Genomic DNA, 16918 nt, shown 5'->3' with positions numbered 1-16918 from the left:
AACTCTTTTTGGAATTTATTGAACAAGTGAATTCATTCAGGGACTTTTTATTTTGTGACATCTGAATGCTTAACGAGCGGGGATTCTGTGGTGAACAGGACATATATGACCCCCTCCCCGATAACTTATACTTGAGCAGTGGCTTAATCCAGCTCACACCTGTTCTGGCACTGCTTCATGCACAGCAGTTCTTCCTGGGCCTCCTACCAGGAACGCTCCTTCCATCTCCTGCGCTCCTATGGTGTCCTTCTGTTGAAAGTATCTGTACCTTTAAGTGGCCAGGCCAGAGCCTGGATCCTAAAGCTAGCTCTTAGGAATCACGCTGGTGCAATTCTGGGGTCACGAGGGAGAGGTCCATGCCCTCGATTGTAATTGCAGGGGTAACTTGTTTTTTTCGGAATTGTTCAGGAGGGAGGAGGCTAAGCCAGGTGACAGCTGAGTTCATCGTGATCAGTAAAATATTGGCCGGTTGCGGGGATAGAAGGGACTGCGTAAGGTGGACCTTCCCACTCACACTGGATCCACAGGAAACTCAAATCTTGCCTTGGAAGCTACTTGATAGCAGCAGCCTTTTTCATTTAAGTTGCCATGAAAATGCAAGGTGCTTATCCTACCACCAGAGCGATGCAAGGTTTTCTCAGACGTAGAGCAAAGAAATAAAATAAAAGTAAAACACATAGTGAGGTGATCTAGGGAATTTACATTCACAATCCTTAGCACAGCACACATTGTAACACGGCTCTCCCTTATGGCCGCATCCGAAAACTTGGAGCCATTTTAGTTTACTGTCTACCTCACCTGAAGGTGGTAAGTTCATTTTCTTATTCTGTGGTACTTTTGGGGAAAAAAAAAAATCCTGGGAGATCTGAGGAGCAGGGCATACAGTTGCTTTAAGAAGAAATACGTTCCCCCTCTTCTCTGCTTTTCCAAGAAAGTGTTAATTGCATTGTAGGAACTGGCTTTTCCTCATAGTGAAAAACTGAAGGGAAGGGAGGTTGTGGCACCTGTCATCACCAAGGAGATAAGTCGTATATGTTTGAAATGACAGGGCTGTCTTTTAGGGATGTGTTGTTCATACTAAAACAAGGAAATGTCTTCCATGTCGTTGGTGCCAGTGTGAAGGTTTCTTTGCCAACGAACCTTTTTTGAAAGTATAAGGAAAGATATGTGTGTGACCTTTTCAAATAATTTCTGGTGTTTTTTTTTTATTGTCCCCCTTTTTTTGCATAATGAATAATTGGAAACGATTTAAAAGGAGCAGTTAGTAATTCCAAAAGTTCAAGTATCAAAGGTAAATATTTGAGTAATGAATTATTTTGCCATTCTTAAGACAAAAAAAAAAAAAAAAGGCACAAGCTCCACGCTTATGAATGCACTGGCTTTGTGTAATGCTTTATGCATTAATCATTACAATTAATAATATTCTCTCTAAAGTCTCATGGTGTGCTTTTATGTTTTGCATCTTTCCTTAGCAAAGTGATATGTAGTTTTTACATACATGTATATTTATAATTTATAATTACATCTTATATCAAGGAAACTTATTTTCCCAGAAATGCCTTAACCTGAACTAACATATTTTCACTTAGATATCTAAAACTGCTGTAAATACTAATGGCATGCAAACTCCTCATGGAACTCAAATCATTTTACAGATTTAGTTTTGGTCTATAATACTTTGTTAAAGCTTCATGGATGTGGCTTCCGTTTTTAAATGGAAATAGTTAATCAACAGCTGAGGAAGCTGTTTGGAATTATTTGCCTTCTTTTGCCCTCTGGCCTACTTTTTGCCATTTCATTACTAATTAAAAGCCTCATAGAAAAGTAGGTAAAGTACAAGAAAACAGGGAAAATCCAGATGGTCCAGCTGTAAACTCTTCATAAGTCTGGTAAGTAAATTTGATCAGGGAGAAAGTGATTGCAAACTATGGTACTGGTTAAAGAAACATCTTTTTAATGAATTAAGGGATTTGTTTATCACTATGATCCCTGATTCCTGAATACATGCTAAATAGAGAATTGAAAGGAAGAATAATTCGATTTGTGACGCCCAGAATCAGCTACCAGAAGAAAGCCATAGAATAACACAAAGTCAAGCCAGTGGCCTCATGTGCCAGCTGACCAGGTACCAGGGTAAGGAAAACCCCTCTTATTAGTGGCACTTTTGCTCCTGTTGATGTGATCCCTATGTTTTCATACGGTTGATATCACCAGCTAGCTGAAGGCTGACTGTTAAGGCAGAAAAAGAAGAGAGCTATATATACACTAATTAGGAGGAGTACAGCCATTGGAAGGATTGTTGATTCTGAGTGTTTTAAATAAGTAATTGGCAGACAAGGGAATTTGAAAAAAAAGAATGAGAAAAATGTCAGTTTGAACATTAACCAGATTAAAAGTGTTAGTGATATGAGTGAGACACAGGTTTCTCAAATCCTACACCTAGATGATCCGCCTGCTATTTTGTGACCAGATCCAGTACCCTTTAAATTGCAATACCACTGAAGAAGTGACTGCCCAAAAACCCTGTTGTTGCTTGTCACTGGAGTCATCTTGCTTCACTTAAACCCAGCTATTATCAGAGGATTCAGGGCCTTTAAATGTGTTTCTGTTTTGGTTTTGTGTGTGTGTTTGTGTGTGTGCTGATGTATTATTCTCAGTTGTGCTGAGATGTAGAAATGGCATAGGAAAGTGTCAAGTGATCTGCTGACAGAAAAGATCATTCACAAGACCACTTCTTTGAAACTCTTCCTTGCACTGAGCATTATGCCATTTCTTTGATCTTCTTGGCTTCAAAACAAATTAGACCAAGGCCCCAGTTTCATAGGCAGATGTTTTGGGTTCCTGGTTTAAGTCTTAGAAGATCTAAGACTGAAAGAAATGAGGCATACTAACGTATTTATGGCTCTCTCCTTAGGATATAATCACCAACAGATGAGTGAAGGACAAAGGCAGAAGTCTTCTGAATTTTACAGCCGCACAGCATCTGAATCAAATGTCTACTTGAACAGTTTCCACTACCCAGATCACAGCTACAAGGACCAGGCCTTTGATACTCTGAGCCTAGACAGCTCTGACAGCATGGAGACAAGCATCTCTGCCTGCTCACCTGACAATATCTCTAGGTAAGATGTATTCCTGGGGAAGGTTTCTGGTTTGGAAAAGCACCTGCCGGTTTCGAAAAGTAAAGCCATCAATTTGGGGCCATGTATATGTACAAGCCCAAATTTCTGAAACATAAAGAGTCTACAGTAGAGAAGAGGGTTGGGTGTCATGGTGGTCTTTGAAAGTAGTTTCTTTGTATCCTGTGTGACTGAGCCAGTAACACACCATCTAATCCATTTTCTCCTTTATTCTTTACATTTGACTTCACGCATATACTGTGCTTCAAAATGGATTTGCCTCTGTTGGTTGACTCCAACTTCATTAGGACTGCTTTTGATTCAATAAAGAAGTAATTTCCAACAACAGAGTAAGAATTTGAAGGATATCTTACCCTTCTGTTTCGTTGAAAGGAAGGCTTTAGCTGTTCTGCATATTAAAATTTTGGAAGGATTTAACCATTCACATTTGTGTTCATACTTTGAGGCAAGCAAAGGTGGTCTTAGGGGATTATGGCCAAAGGTGCATCTAAAATATGGATCTGGTCAGAGTGCTCCTTCAAAAGCTTGTGATGGGGACTTCCCTGGTGGCACGCCGGTTAAGAATCCGCCTGCCAATGCAGGGGACACGGGTTCAAGCCCTGGTCCGGGAAGATGCCACATGCTGCGGAGCAGCTAAGCCCGTGTGCCACAATTACTGAAGCCTATGCGCCTAGAGCCCATGCTCTGCAACAAGAGAAGCCACCGCAATGAGAAGCCCGCGCACCACAACGAAGAGTAGCCCCCGCTCGCCACAACTGGAGAAAGCCCACGCATAGCAACGAAGGCCCAACGCAGCCAAATATTAATTAATTAATTAATTTAAAAAAAAAAAAAAAAAGCTTGTGATGATGCCCTACTACCTTTTGAATAAAGTCAGACCCCAGAGCCTGGCATTCTAGATCCAGCCCAACTCCCCATTCATTCTCTCCTCCTGATACACCTCCCAGAGCTTCTTATTCATTGAGAGGGCGATGAATTCTCAGATCTCTGTGCTTTTGACCATATTGGTTCTAGCCCTGGGATCATGTAATCTGTTCTTTCTTTTATTTATATGTTCATTCATTCCACAAATCCTTATAGAATATTCTACAGTTAGCAGTGAGCTGGAGTCGGCTCAAACTGGCTGGCAAGAGCCAAAGGTGCACATCTCCTCCTAACTCTGTGATCAGTGGTGTCATGTTGGTAGCTTGAAATTGGCCATGGTGGGAGTATTTACTCCACATAAATAGACATTTGCTGCATATCAGGGGTTTTGTTTTTCTCCAGAGAGCTAGTTTACCAGCACACCACTATCTAGAGTCAATTCATCCTCTCATTTGTTTATTCCCTCAACCTGTACTTACTGAGCATTGAGAGTGTCTGGCATTGCAAAATGTCTTTACCTTCCCCCAACCCCTCCCATTTTAGCCTGGAGAAAGTCTTCTCATCCTTTAAGCTCAAACTTAAGTTGGAAACTCATGAGAATTTCTCCTTTTCAGGGCATTTTTCTTTCATGTTTCTATGGAACTTGATACTTTTTCCTATTATATCACTGATCACATTCCAGTATACAGTTTTCTTCTTCAATAATTAATTGGTACATTCCTCAATGTCAAGGAGGATGTCTAATTATCTTTTGGTTTCCACATTCAGCAGAGATCTGGGCACATAGTAGGCATTCAGTAAGTGTCGGCTGAATAAATACCTCGGGATATTTGATTTTTTTCTTTGTTTGATCTATTTCAATTGGCTGAGAACCATTATGAGTTCAACCTCCAAAACATCCAATATTTAATCAATGTTCATTGAGTGGTTGTGTGTCTCAGGTGAAAAATGTCTAGTTGAATAATGGCCATCAAAAAAACTTTCCTCTATTGCAATGAAGTCACAGGCTGGGACGGGACCTTTTGGGGCTCGACCTGACAACTGATTGTGCTACTGGAAGCAGATCACAGAACTCTCTCGGTCCTGATTTGCTAATCTGCTAAATGGAGGATTGTTTCTTGAATGCAAGAGGATGATAGATTTTTAAATATTTTGGTGGAAAATTACCATCGTGTATATAGAATTTCTTTCTTTACAAAGGTTTGAATCATTTGCTCCTCACCCCTACCCCCCAAAAAAGGAGTGACAGAGACGGAGGGAAAGTAATATCGGCAGGGTATACTTAGCTTTGGGTCAGTGTCTCATAAATGAAAAGAATATGAGAGACCTAAATCTAACCAGATATTATAACCAGGAAATTTGGTGAGTGGAAGAAAAGAAGAAAAGGATAGATGCTACAGTTTGTGGTAAATAGAATATAGTGTATTTTAATTCTGACATCATAATGTTTGAAATATTGATATTACTGGATATATCCTGTCAGAGAAGGAAAGGAGTCCCTTGGGAAAAACACTAAAGCAACCATGAGAATTATAGGTATTTCTCCTTGTTACAAGGGAAAATTTAAGTTAATTTAAATTTAAGCAGGGAATTATGTAATAATAAAGAATAAAGATAATTTTTTGCTGCCATTATTTTTTAATGTCAGAAGGGTTAGTATTTCACTTCATTCAATATTAGAAGATACAGTATCTCACTTTTTAAAAAATGAAAGACACTTGAGTGTGTGGCACAATTGGGCATCAAACCATCCATCTCTTGCTCTGAAGGAGCTCTTGTAATACCCGCTGCTCCCAGGAGGATGTCAGAGAGTCATGAAGGGGTGCCGGGAGCTGATGCTCTCAGAACAGAAAGCCTAGAACTTTGAGTGCTTATTCATAATGCCAGTAAACCGACCAATTAAATGTGTTACTTTTGAATGACAGGACACAAACAAAAGTCAGCAACTATTGTATAATGATGATGGGAGGAATGAAAGTTGACAGTGCAGCTGTTTCATTTCCCAGTATAGGGATCTCAGAGGGGTTTCTTAGGCACTCTGCACTTTTGCAAGTTGTTATTTTGAAAACATCAGACTACTTTCCCAAATAATTGTGAACATTTTAAAGCAATATTCCTGTGGTGAACTCCTGATAGCTTGACCATTTTTTTTCTATTTTTGAGCCATCTTTAATAAATAAATACACTCTATATTATAGTTTTCCTATCTTGGTGGCTTTATCTGCTCCATTTTCTTCTCCCTGCCTCTTCATCCCCACCAAAAACTAAAAGCAAATATGCATCCCTCCAAATGATCACTCCTCAAACCCCATCTCTCATATTTAAAGGTGGTGACAGCAGCAGTGCAGCAGTGAGTACAGGAAATTACCTAAAAAGGAGGCACTTCAGTTACATTTACCAAGCATTAGAAGTTTAGGTCTAGAGACTTAAGCACAGTGGCCACCAAAATCTTAATTTAATTTTATTTGTTCACCTACTTACTTTTTCTTTTAAATGGTTTCCAAAGGCAGAAAATGAGAATTGACTCCACTAAATGTGCCATATTAAGAGGATAGCATTATTGCAGAGTGATCATTCCTGGAAGGTAGCTACATGTGGCCGTGATCATTCCATAGTTACTCCACAGAGAACTGACCCAGTGCTGCTAGCAGTCATAGATAACTAACCAATCACCATGGTCAGAAATTACTAATAGTATTTATTTAAATATGCTGTCAGGGGCTTCCCTGGTGGCGCAGTGGTTGAGAATCTGCCTGCTAATGCAGGGGACACGGGTTCGAGCCCTGGTCTGGGAAGATCCCACATGCCGCGGAGCAGCTGGGCCCGTGAGCCACAACTACTGAGCCTGCGCGTCTGGAGCCTGTGCTCCGCAACAAGAGAGGCCGCGATAGTGAGAGGCCCGCGCACCGCGATGAGGAGTGGCCCCCGCTTGCCACAACTAGAGGAAGCCCTCGCACAGAAACGAAGACCCAACACAGCCACAAATAAATAAATAAATAAATAAATAAATAAAAATTTTTAAAAAAGCAAATATGAGAAGTGTAACAAATTTAAAAAAATATATATATATATGCTGTCAGATTCTCTGAATGTCAAAAGATTGAAGCCAAAGTAGGAGATGCCTGCAAAAGGTCTAGTATAAATAAAAGGGACAGAGAGAGAAAAAACAAACAAACAAACAAGCATTTCTCTTCTGTGCCACCATCTACCTAAAAAAAAAATCATGCTGCCCTAAGATAAGCTTGTACCTATTTTTATGAAGGAAAATAATGTGATAAACATCAGGAAAATGGTAATAGGGAACTAATGTTTGGCATGTATAGTATGACAGCACATCCTAAATGGGAACTTTTTGAAGATAGGTAGAAAAAGAAATAAAGAACTAAAAATTTTTCTCTTTTTTTAGATTTTTAAAAAATTATGTATTAAAATATCCTGAAATGATACACATTTTAAAGAGGTAATTCCATGCTGAAGTTCTAGCAACATAAACTTAGTCTTGTGGTTTATTATGTCACAAAAAGCCATTGGTAGAATTATCGAATTACTCAGAGTTGTGGGTACCTTTGCCTTACACTTTTTGTTGAGACATCATTTTCGTGTCCAGCAGAAAGTTCTTTGAGTCAGACAGTGTTTTTGCTATTTCAGCATCATTACTTACACTGTACACAAATATAAAGCTAAGAAAACAGGTCTTGGGTCTTAGAAAACAGCAGCTGAAGGTCAATTCTGCATAAAGTCTGTTTTCTGCTAAAATGATTGAATGAATGAGCTCATAGAGTGTAGTGTTCTGAATACCACCTAAAATTATATGTTCTTATTACTATTGCTAATAAGCCCTGACCTTGTGTTCACGCTTTGAGAAAATGTTAAGGAAGTTGATCTCTCATTATAGCTATTACCCACCAGCAGTGTGTGTGTGGAGCGGGGACAAGACTGGGTATGGGGTTGAGGGCATCCAAGGCTGAGCTTGGTTTTAAGAGCTACATCAACCAGAATTTCAGATACTTCTAATCCCTTCGTTTCAGGCAAAGGTTTGTATTCTGCTTTCTACCCTAGATAGTCAACACCCAGTGTTTGCATTTTATTCTAGGGAGTTCTTTCAGAAGAGATACTGAAAACCAGAGGATTTCAGAAGAGGGCAGACAGCTGTCAAAGAGACCAGATAGTCTAATCTTTTTGAATAGAGAAAGATTAGACATTTTATATGGAGTAATAATTTGCTTAACCTGAAAAAATGCTTGAGAAGATGAATTGAAAATAAATATTCTGGGACACTGGCTCTTCATTTAGTGGCAATATTGGTATGCTGAAGGCAGTCTTGGAAAAGTTTTATGTCTTTATGGAGAATTTTGTTTTGCATTTTGCTTATTTATTTGTTTGTTGTATGACAATGTTCTTGTTTGCTATTTTTCCTTCCTTTTTCTGTTTTTGCCTTTGCCTCTAAAGTGAATATTCTAAAAAGCAAATTCAAATTTTGCTGAAAGGTATTATTCAGCACTGAAAACTAAATCTGCTGTTTAGATTCCTTTACCCTTGACTGAAGTTTCATTTTTCTTTATGACTATGGGTTTTTGCCAAAGTTGGTCACATAAAAAAGTAATCTTCAGTTGATAAAATAGAATGTGGCTAAGTAGAGAAAGGAGGCAAAACTAGTCATCTTTATACCATTAATGGCCAAGTGATTCAGTATTATTCAGTATCATACAGTAATTACATGAGATCAGAAATGTGCCTGCCTTCTGAAGAAGGTCAGAATTTGGAGCAATGGGAGGAAGCATTACTCCTCTTGTAATTTAGGTGGGCTGGAGAAACCAATGATGAGTGTCTTGTGCTACAGGTAATGCATTACAAAGTGTATCTTCAGTGACTTCAGGCTCTCCCTTGGCATGACAGGTGCTAGCCAAATGGCATTTCATTTGTTCCATGCCATTGTATTGACAAGTCTAGATTTCACCCTAAATTTCTATTGCAATTGCTTTTGCTTTTCACTGCAGGTACAGTTCTGATCCCCCCAAAAGTATCAGGTAGTGGCAACACAGTATCATAGAGCAGCAAAAATTTTGCTGAATAAAAGTGGTTTACATGTCAAGGAAATATTAAATCAATAGCAAAAGTGTAGCTATAGAGAACAAGTAGGTGTCCATGGATAAAAATTAATTATTTTTTAACAAAATAACCAAAGTAGCTTTTAAAGCATATAAAATATAATTTTTTTTACTGCCTCCATAGTTTTGTCTTTTCCAGAATGTCATATAGTTGGAGTAATAAAGCATTTAGCTTTTCAGATTGGCTTCTTTCACTTAGTAATATGCATGTATAGTTTCTCCATGTCTTTCCATGGCTTGATAGCTCATTTCTTTTTAGTACTGACTAATATTCCATAGTCTGGATGTACTATGGTTTATTTATTCATTTACCTACTAAAGGATATCTTAGTTGCTTCCAAGTTTTGGCATTTATGAATAAAGCTGCTTATAAACATGTGTGCACAGTACTGATTTTAAGATAAACCATATGTCCTACATTACTGTGGTCATGTTTCTCTTCAAAAGAACTCTTAGCCCTCAAACATCCTAGGTTTGAGTTGATCAACAATATGATTTGGGGCTTCCCTGGTGGCGCAGTGGTTGAGAATCTGCCTGCTAATGCAGGGGACACGGGTTCGAGCCCTGGTCTGGGAAGATCCCACATGCCACGGAGCAGCTGGGCCCGTGAGCCACAATTGCTGAGCCTGCGCGTCTGGAGCCTGTGCCCCGCGACGGGAGGGGCCGCGATAGAGAAAGGCCCGCGCACCGCGATGAAGAGCGGTCCCCGCACCGCGATGAAGAGTGGCCCCCGCTTGCCGCAACTGGAGAAAGCCCTCGCACGAACCGAAGACCCAACACAGCCAAAAATAATAAATAAATAAATAAATAAATAAATAAATAAATAAATAAGAAAATCCTTTAAAAAAAAAAAAAAAAAAAACAATATGATTTAGCGAGACTATACTAATGATTATCTTATTCATTTTTATATGAATTAATTTTTATATGAATGTGTGTAGCAAACACGAACCCCTACTGTGTGCCAGGCTTTATGCTATGGAGGATACAGGCACAGAAGCCTCTTTATAGCCAAGAGAGTCTAGAAAAGAAGATACATTTAAGTGACTATGCAAGTAAACATGCATAAGAAATAACATTGGTTCTCCATGGCTGGAACATCAAAATAAATAAGTTTTGACTTAGGCCAAGGTCCTTTTTTTCCAGAATAGTCAAATAAAATGTAAACAAGGGAAAAATAATATATTTTAATGTTAAACATTTCTAAGTTCTTCTCCTTCTCTGTTAGTTATCCTATCTGGTCTTGCAGCTTTCACTCCATTTGGTTTTTTCCTTCACATGTTTATGTGATGTCTTTCTCAAGATGCATTACTTTTGAAGCTCTTGAATCCCTTAATGCAGTTTTCTCGTTCGTACGGTGGATGGGCTTTATTGGCAAAACTGGCCACTACCCTTCTATTGCACCTGTAAAAGAAGTCATTTTTTTAATTGGCCATCTTAAATCACCATTTAAGAAATAAAATGTCCACAAGCAAAAAGGCATAACAAAAAAGTAGCTGGTGATACATGATCCCAAACCAAATAAAGTGACTTCCAAACTTAGGGGTCATCTACATAGAATTTTGGTGATAGTGTCGTTGGTCTGGCATCCCTGAATAATTAAACTAATGGGAAGACTTCCCGCAGGCCAAAATTTTTAGACTTTGGAGGAAACATTTTGAGAACACACTTTGTAGGAGTTGGTTTTGGTTTATTTATGAGTAAAGCACTTTATTTGGTATTATTTTCCTTGCCTATGTTTTATCTCTTAAAACTGAGGTAAGTTAAGTTTCACCTACAGTTTTCAGAGTTGAATTGACTTGCCTCTTCAGACCAGTGATTCTTGTAAGTAACATCCTTTAAATTGTATTGGATCTTGTCGTGTGTGTGTGTGTGTGTGTGTGTGTGTGTGTGTTTGAAGAGACATCAGTAAGAAGCAGTATTCTTGAAAGGCTTTTGTGTTTTCTTCAGTGCCAGCACTTCAAATATTGCCCGAATAGAAGAAATGGAGAGACTTTTGAAGCAGGCTCATGCAGAGAAGACAAGGCTTCTTGAATCCAGGGTAGGCCTAATATCTTTGACGTAGTAGTTCAAGATGCCCTGCACTTGATACTGGGAAACTGTTTTCAGGCCTCAGTAAGCAGCGTGATCTTGGAGTAGTCACTCTGCCTTTCTTGCCCTTATTTTCTTTTGTTTTTGGCCGTGCCACATGGCTTGTGGGATCTTAGTTCCCTGACCAGGGATTGAACCCCAGGTCCTCGGCAGTGAAAGCACAGAGTCCTAACCACTGGACTGCCAGGGAATTCCCACTGGCCCCATTTTCTTTTCTGAAAAGTGAGGGTGTTAGAGAGATGTTCTCTACGGCTCTTTACTGCACTACCATTTTTCATAATGTAAAATGTGTATTGTGTGGACATAAACTGAAATGAATGCTTTGTATTACATTTTCCCTTCAATGGTGCCTTTGTTTGCCTGCCGGGGAACAGGAGAAATGGCAGGTCTTTATGCATTCTCCCTGCCTTGCCAGTTCGTGGTAAAGACACTATTGTAATATTAAAACTCCCATGTTATTGTGACTGTATTTCAAGCCAGAATCTGAACTTCCTTAGGAATTCCCCAAATGCCTTTGCATCCTGCCTGAAACGGCACCTCCTTTCCTCTTCTAACTTCCCTGGGCACTTCCTCTGTGACCGTCAGCCAGGAAGCCACAGAGCAACAACAGGAATTGGAAGGACCTACGGCCATCAAAGAAAGGCCGAAAGTCGTGACTGGTGTTGGGTCACAATTAGTGAGCCTTTTTTATATTAGAAATGGAGAGTTTTTAATATATGGGGTCATTAGTATGAAATGACTGAATAGAATCACAAGCTGTTTCACTTACTATTTCATTTCTAATTAAATGTAGTGGTTGCATTTCTGCACAGGATGCTTTTGAAAGTTCTGTGAATGGTGATTACGGGTGTTTTAGTCTTAGATGTATACTGGGCTATAAAATCAGGAATTGTCTAGTGAGAATTATTTGTTTTCATATTGGAATCATTCAAGTATAACCAGTATGTCTGAAAATTTTTTTCTGCATAATGATATTTAGGAACGGGAAATGGAAGCCAAGAAACGAGCTCTGGAAGAAGAAAAACGACGCCGAGAACTCCTGGAAAAACGATTGCAGGAAGAAACCAGCCAGAGGCAGAAGTTAATTGAAAAGGAAGTAAAAATAAGGGAGAAACAAAGGGCACAGGTTTGTTGGTCAATCTGGATGGATTGGAGTAGGTTGCCCCCTGGTGGTCGTTTTTCAGAAGACGGTCATGCTATGTCTGAGGATGCCTTTGGTTGTGCTGCCTATTAGCCCTTGACGTGTAATGGCTAAGAGAAGTGCATTAATGGGCAAAAAAAATGTGTGTTTATTTCAAAACCCACTGGGAACTACTAACAAAATGACATTTCTCTTTAGTTATACGTGGCACATTTTGATTGGAGAGGCACTTTTTCTTCTACCCATTTTTTTTGGAGTATATTTAAAAGGAGAATGTCTTCTTGAGCAGCTTTGAAAATGCAGCTGGATTCATTACTGAAAACAAATACAACACCCAAACTAAGCTGAGAAAGAGAAGAGATTCTATTAAGACATCTTTTGGAAGCAAACACTCCAGAACAGGATACTTTTACCAGCCCGGTTTTTTGGTGGTGGTGTTCATGTTTTGGGGTTTTTTTTCCTAACCACTGTGTTGTCACACGTTTCCCCTTTGCTGCATCAGTCCACACACATGTGCACAGGATTCCTGAACTCAAGCAAAACTCAGGAAAACCATCCACTTTGTTTGACTTCCTATCTCAGTCAGTAGAGTCTGAGTCTCTGTTCTTGTCACTAGAACTGCTTACATAATGTATGTTTTCTGAGAAACTAAAATAAAAATTTAAGTGCCATGTAATTTAAAGTTCAAATCAGTTTTACCAAAGCTTACTAGACTTAATGGTAAAAGGTACCAATTCCCTTATTCCTCACAGTTGCTGGCAGTCTGAAGTACAACAGTTGGAGACTCGCCTTAAGACTTCATGTCCTTTGAGGGCTCAGTAAATCTGTGGCATCTGTCTAACATCAAAGTACCACAGAATCAAAGGCAAAATAAAGGAAAAATACAAAGTAAAACTTGTTCATTTTATTTCATTATGCCAAACCTCTGTCACATTTTGATTTATTGTAAAGGTCATCCATGCCTGTTTGATATCTGAAGCCAAAACCAAAAGGCACAATTCTATTTTAATCCCAATTATAACTTTTGCTTCCAAGTGTATGATTAGGTTATTTTCCCCCAGGGCAAAGGGGTGGGGTAATTTAACAGGATAAAATAAAAGACTATTTTAGAAATACTACCCGTGCAATATGTGCTTCCTAGATTAGATGAACCTCTACTCCAGCCATAGTAAAATAAAAGACATCTATGTACATCTCTTCAGTGTCTCGTCCTGGACAGTTCATTGGGTACAGCTTTGATTCCACTTCTTACCTTATTTTAGCTTCGCTTTTCAAAACATACATCTCTGCCTTCAATTTCTGTCACAGGGTGTATGCAAGCTGACATGAACATACATCCTTGGGGGCTGGACTTACTAAATAATGTTCAGTCAATTATGTCATGTCTGCGGTTATTTAAGGAGAACTATTGTTGAGTTGTGGCAGGGAGAACTCCTGGATACGTTACAGAGGAGGAGTCCTCATCTGTAAGGAGGAGCCCAGATAACTTCATGCCTTATTTCCCTGTGTTTTTAAGTGCTAAGTACCTCTGTTAAAGCTAAGGTAAATGACATGTTTCCATTTTCTCATCTGGCCATTTCAAGGAATAGAATCTGTTGGCCTGAGTTTATCCACATTTTCCCCCCCATACCATAGCATCCTTCTTAAAATGCCATTCACTTTTTAGATTCCAAATGACAATGTTTAGCTTAAGCTCTCATAATCACATGGACATTTTAACACTTAGGCTTTTCAGTTCACTTTCACTTCTAAACATCTGTGACCTAAAACAAAACAAATAATTAGCTATAGATGAGATGGGCTTGTGCTTTTCCAGGCTCGACCTCTGACCCGTTATCTGCCTATCCGGAAGGAAGACTTTGATTTGCGCAGCCACGTGGAGACTGCTGGCCACAATATTGATACCTGTTATCATGTGTCAATCACAGAGAAGACCTGCAGAGGATTCCTCATCAAAATGGGTGGAAAAATTAAAACTTGGAAAAAACGTTGGTTTGTTTTTGATCGGAACAAGCGCACCTTCTCTTATTATGCAGGTGGGTGATAAAAAAAATCTGAGTGATATATTCAAATCAGGAATTCTCTGTTAAAGAACAAAGGCAATAAAATTCAGAATAAATAATTAGAGTGATAAGTAATAGAATTAATGGCAATATTAGCTTGATAGATGTATATTATTTTCTATTCAGATTATATGGTCCACCTGATATGAATTTCCTCTAGAAATAATAAAAATTATGTTATTTAAAAAGTGTGTGTTAGTCTATTCTAGTTCTGAAATAAGCTCAAGCCCAAATAAATATTAAATGGAATTTATTTTTTAGACCAAAATATTATCTTTTAAACCATGAAATCAGAAAAAAAAGGTTTCTATTTATTTCTCTATGGTCATATGCTCTAAAGTCACACACAATTAGGCAGCTTAACTGACAGTCATTCAACTGTAGTTTATATACTAGAATGACAATTTCAGCACAGAGAGTAAAGCCCATCAGTGAACTAGTGAATAAGTAAGTATTTATTAAGTGACTGGAATATTTTTGGATTCTTTAAATGATGGATTATGAGAACCATACCCTACTGAATCTTCTATAAATACAGGAGTATTTGTGTAACCAGTTTACTTATTAAGAAGCCCCTTATTTACACATAGATCACATATGAAATATGTCCATTAGCAGCATAAGAATAGCTCTGCTCTCTTTTCAACTGCTGAGTAAGAGTAGAATCAGACTAGAGGTTATGAAGAGACCCTGCCTTGGGGTGACTGTATCAGCATTTATGAGCATTGTTGGGAATTGTTACAAAGTGTATCAAGGTAATAAAAAATAACAGTCCAGTCATTTAATCTGTAGTGTGAGGTCAGGATATGTTTATGAAGAGGGGTGTGAGCAACCAAGAAGCATGTGGAAGAAAGGAAACACTGGCAATGGAGCCCCAGAATCGGGGTGAGGAAAGGGCAGGGGGTGCATGCCTTTCAGTTAGGGGCTCTTTGGGTGGGGTTCCAGTTGCTACAGGGGCGAGTGGCCTGAAGTAAATGGTCTACTAACCCTCACAGGTTGCCTCTCTTGGGCTTTCTGACCTTGGGTTTTATAAGAATCCAGAGACAGTCTCTTTAGTTAATACAATAGAAAAGATGCCTATGTAATAAAAAATGCCAATTTAGTGTCTGCAAAATGCATAAACAAAACTTTGCTACGTGCTAGTCTCCAAAGACAACCTCAGCCAGAATTTTCCAAAAATAAAATTTTAAAATAACTCAGACAAAACAGCTTCACTCTTTTCTGCTCCTTTTCTCTGGGATTTGTATTTCATTCTTATGCTTGTATTTTTCATATTCTTTCTCATATCTGAAGTGCCCTACAAACAAAAGTTTTCTTCCCCAGTTTTCTGTCTGCTTTGAAACACTGACAAGGTTTACTTTTATCTCCAGATTTTATTTTACCTCTGTTTCCAAAAAACAAAGTATTATTGTTTTCACATGAATTCATTATTGCAGGACCTTTTCCACCAAATGTTTGAGAGACACATTGACCTTCTCTTTCACAGAAACTGGTGGAAACCCACCAAACACGGTATTAATTAAAACAGAGTTTCCCTAGGAACTAAGTCTATATAATGAAAGTAAGTCTCTTCCCATCACAAAAGTTCTCCCTTTTCTAACACTCTTAAGCCTGAAATATCCTTTCAGACTTTCTCCATTCCTTTTCATGTATGTTTCAGTCTATATAGGTATTCTTTCTTCTTTAATACAGTTAGGACCAAATTATTCACTCTGTTCATACCTTTCTTCACATAACAGTAGTTCAAGATTTTTCTCTTTGAGCACATGCAGATTTACCTCAGTCTTTTCAGTGGCTGTGTAGTAGATTGCAGTGTACGGCTGGTCTAGAATTAAATCAGTTCCCTATTAAAGCTCCAGCAGATCTTTTGCAGCTTGTACTCCAACGAACCCAAATACACGTGCACATGCACGCGTAGGTCTTATACGATACAGTTTTAGAAGCAGAATTGCTGAGTAAGAATTCTGGCATTTTTCATTGTGTATGTTTTACCAATTGACTTCCAAAAGAGACTTTCTCATTTGCATTTCCACCAGCAGGGTATGATAGAGTCTCTTTCTCTGTATCCTCATCCATAATTTTGAGATTCTTTAATGTGCTTGCATGTGCTGTCATCCCTGCAGAGTTTAAATTACAAAATGTCTCAAGAACATATTGGTGTTATTAGTCACCACAGAGTGATGCTGTTTGGTTGGTGGTTTGGTTGTTTGTTTTTGTTTTGTTTTATGCTCTGTTTGGTTTTTACGGCAAATCTGACGAAATCTTTGGAAGCAGTTTGGAAAACGCTGCACTGAAAGGACATTAAATTATTGACATGAAACTCCGTTGAGAACAGGATGAAATATCAAGTATACTAGACAAGAAATTTGATAGGAAAGAAACATAAGTAGAATATTATTTTAAATTAGAAATCAAAAAACACACTTGTTACAAATTTCATTGCAACAGAGCTGCATATTAATATTTTCATTACAATTACTGTCTTGGAGAATGTGGGGAAATAATTTATCT

General features: G+C 38.5%; 1 protein-coding gene across 15 annotated transcripts in view; it reads left to right on the top strand.

Annotated features, from left to right (window-relative positions):
• Positions 1-16918, top strand: part of PHLDB2 (pleckstrin homology like domain family B member 2) — a 224339-nt gene that overhangs the window by 205266 nt on the left and 2155 nt on the right. For all 15 annotated transcript variants that reach the window (XM_057545215.1, XM_057545227.1, XM_057545226.1 and 12 more), the window contains 4 exons: positions 2915-3122; positions 11063-11153; positions 12183-12329; positions 14161-14380. In XM_057545215.1, coding sequence (XP_057401198.1) covers positions 2915-3122; positions 11063-11153; positions 12183-12329; positions 14161-14380 — 666 coding nt within the window. The remainder of the gene's footprint in view (positions 1-2914; positions 3123-11062; positions 11154-12182; positions 12330-14160; positions 14381-16918) is intronic.

Source organism: Balaenoptera acutorostrata, chromosome 4, assembly GCF_949987535.1.
Source record: "Balaenoptera acutorostrata chromosome 4, mBalAcu1.1, whole genome shotgun sequence".
NCBI classification, from domain to species: Eukaryota; Metazoa; Chordata; class Mammalia; order Artiodactyla; family Balaenopteridae; genus Balaenoptera; species Balaenoptera acutorostrata.
This window is presented reverse-complemented; position numbering and strand designations above follow the sequence as displayed.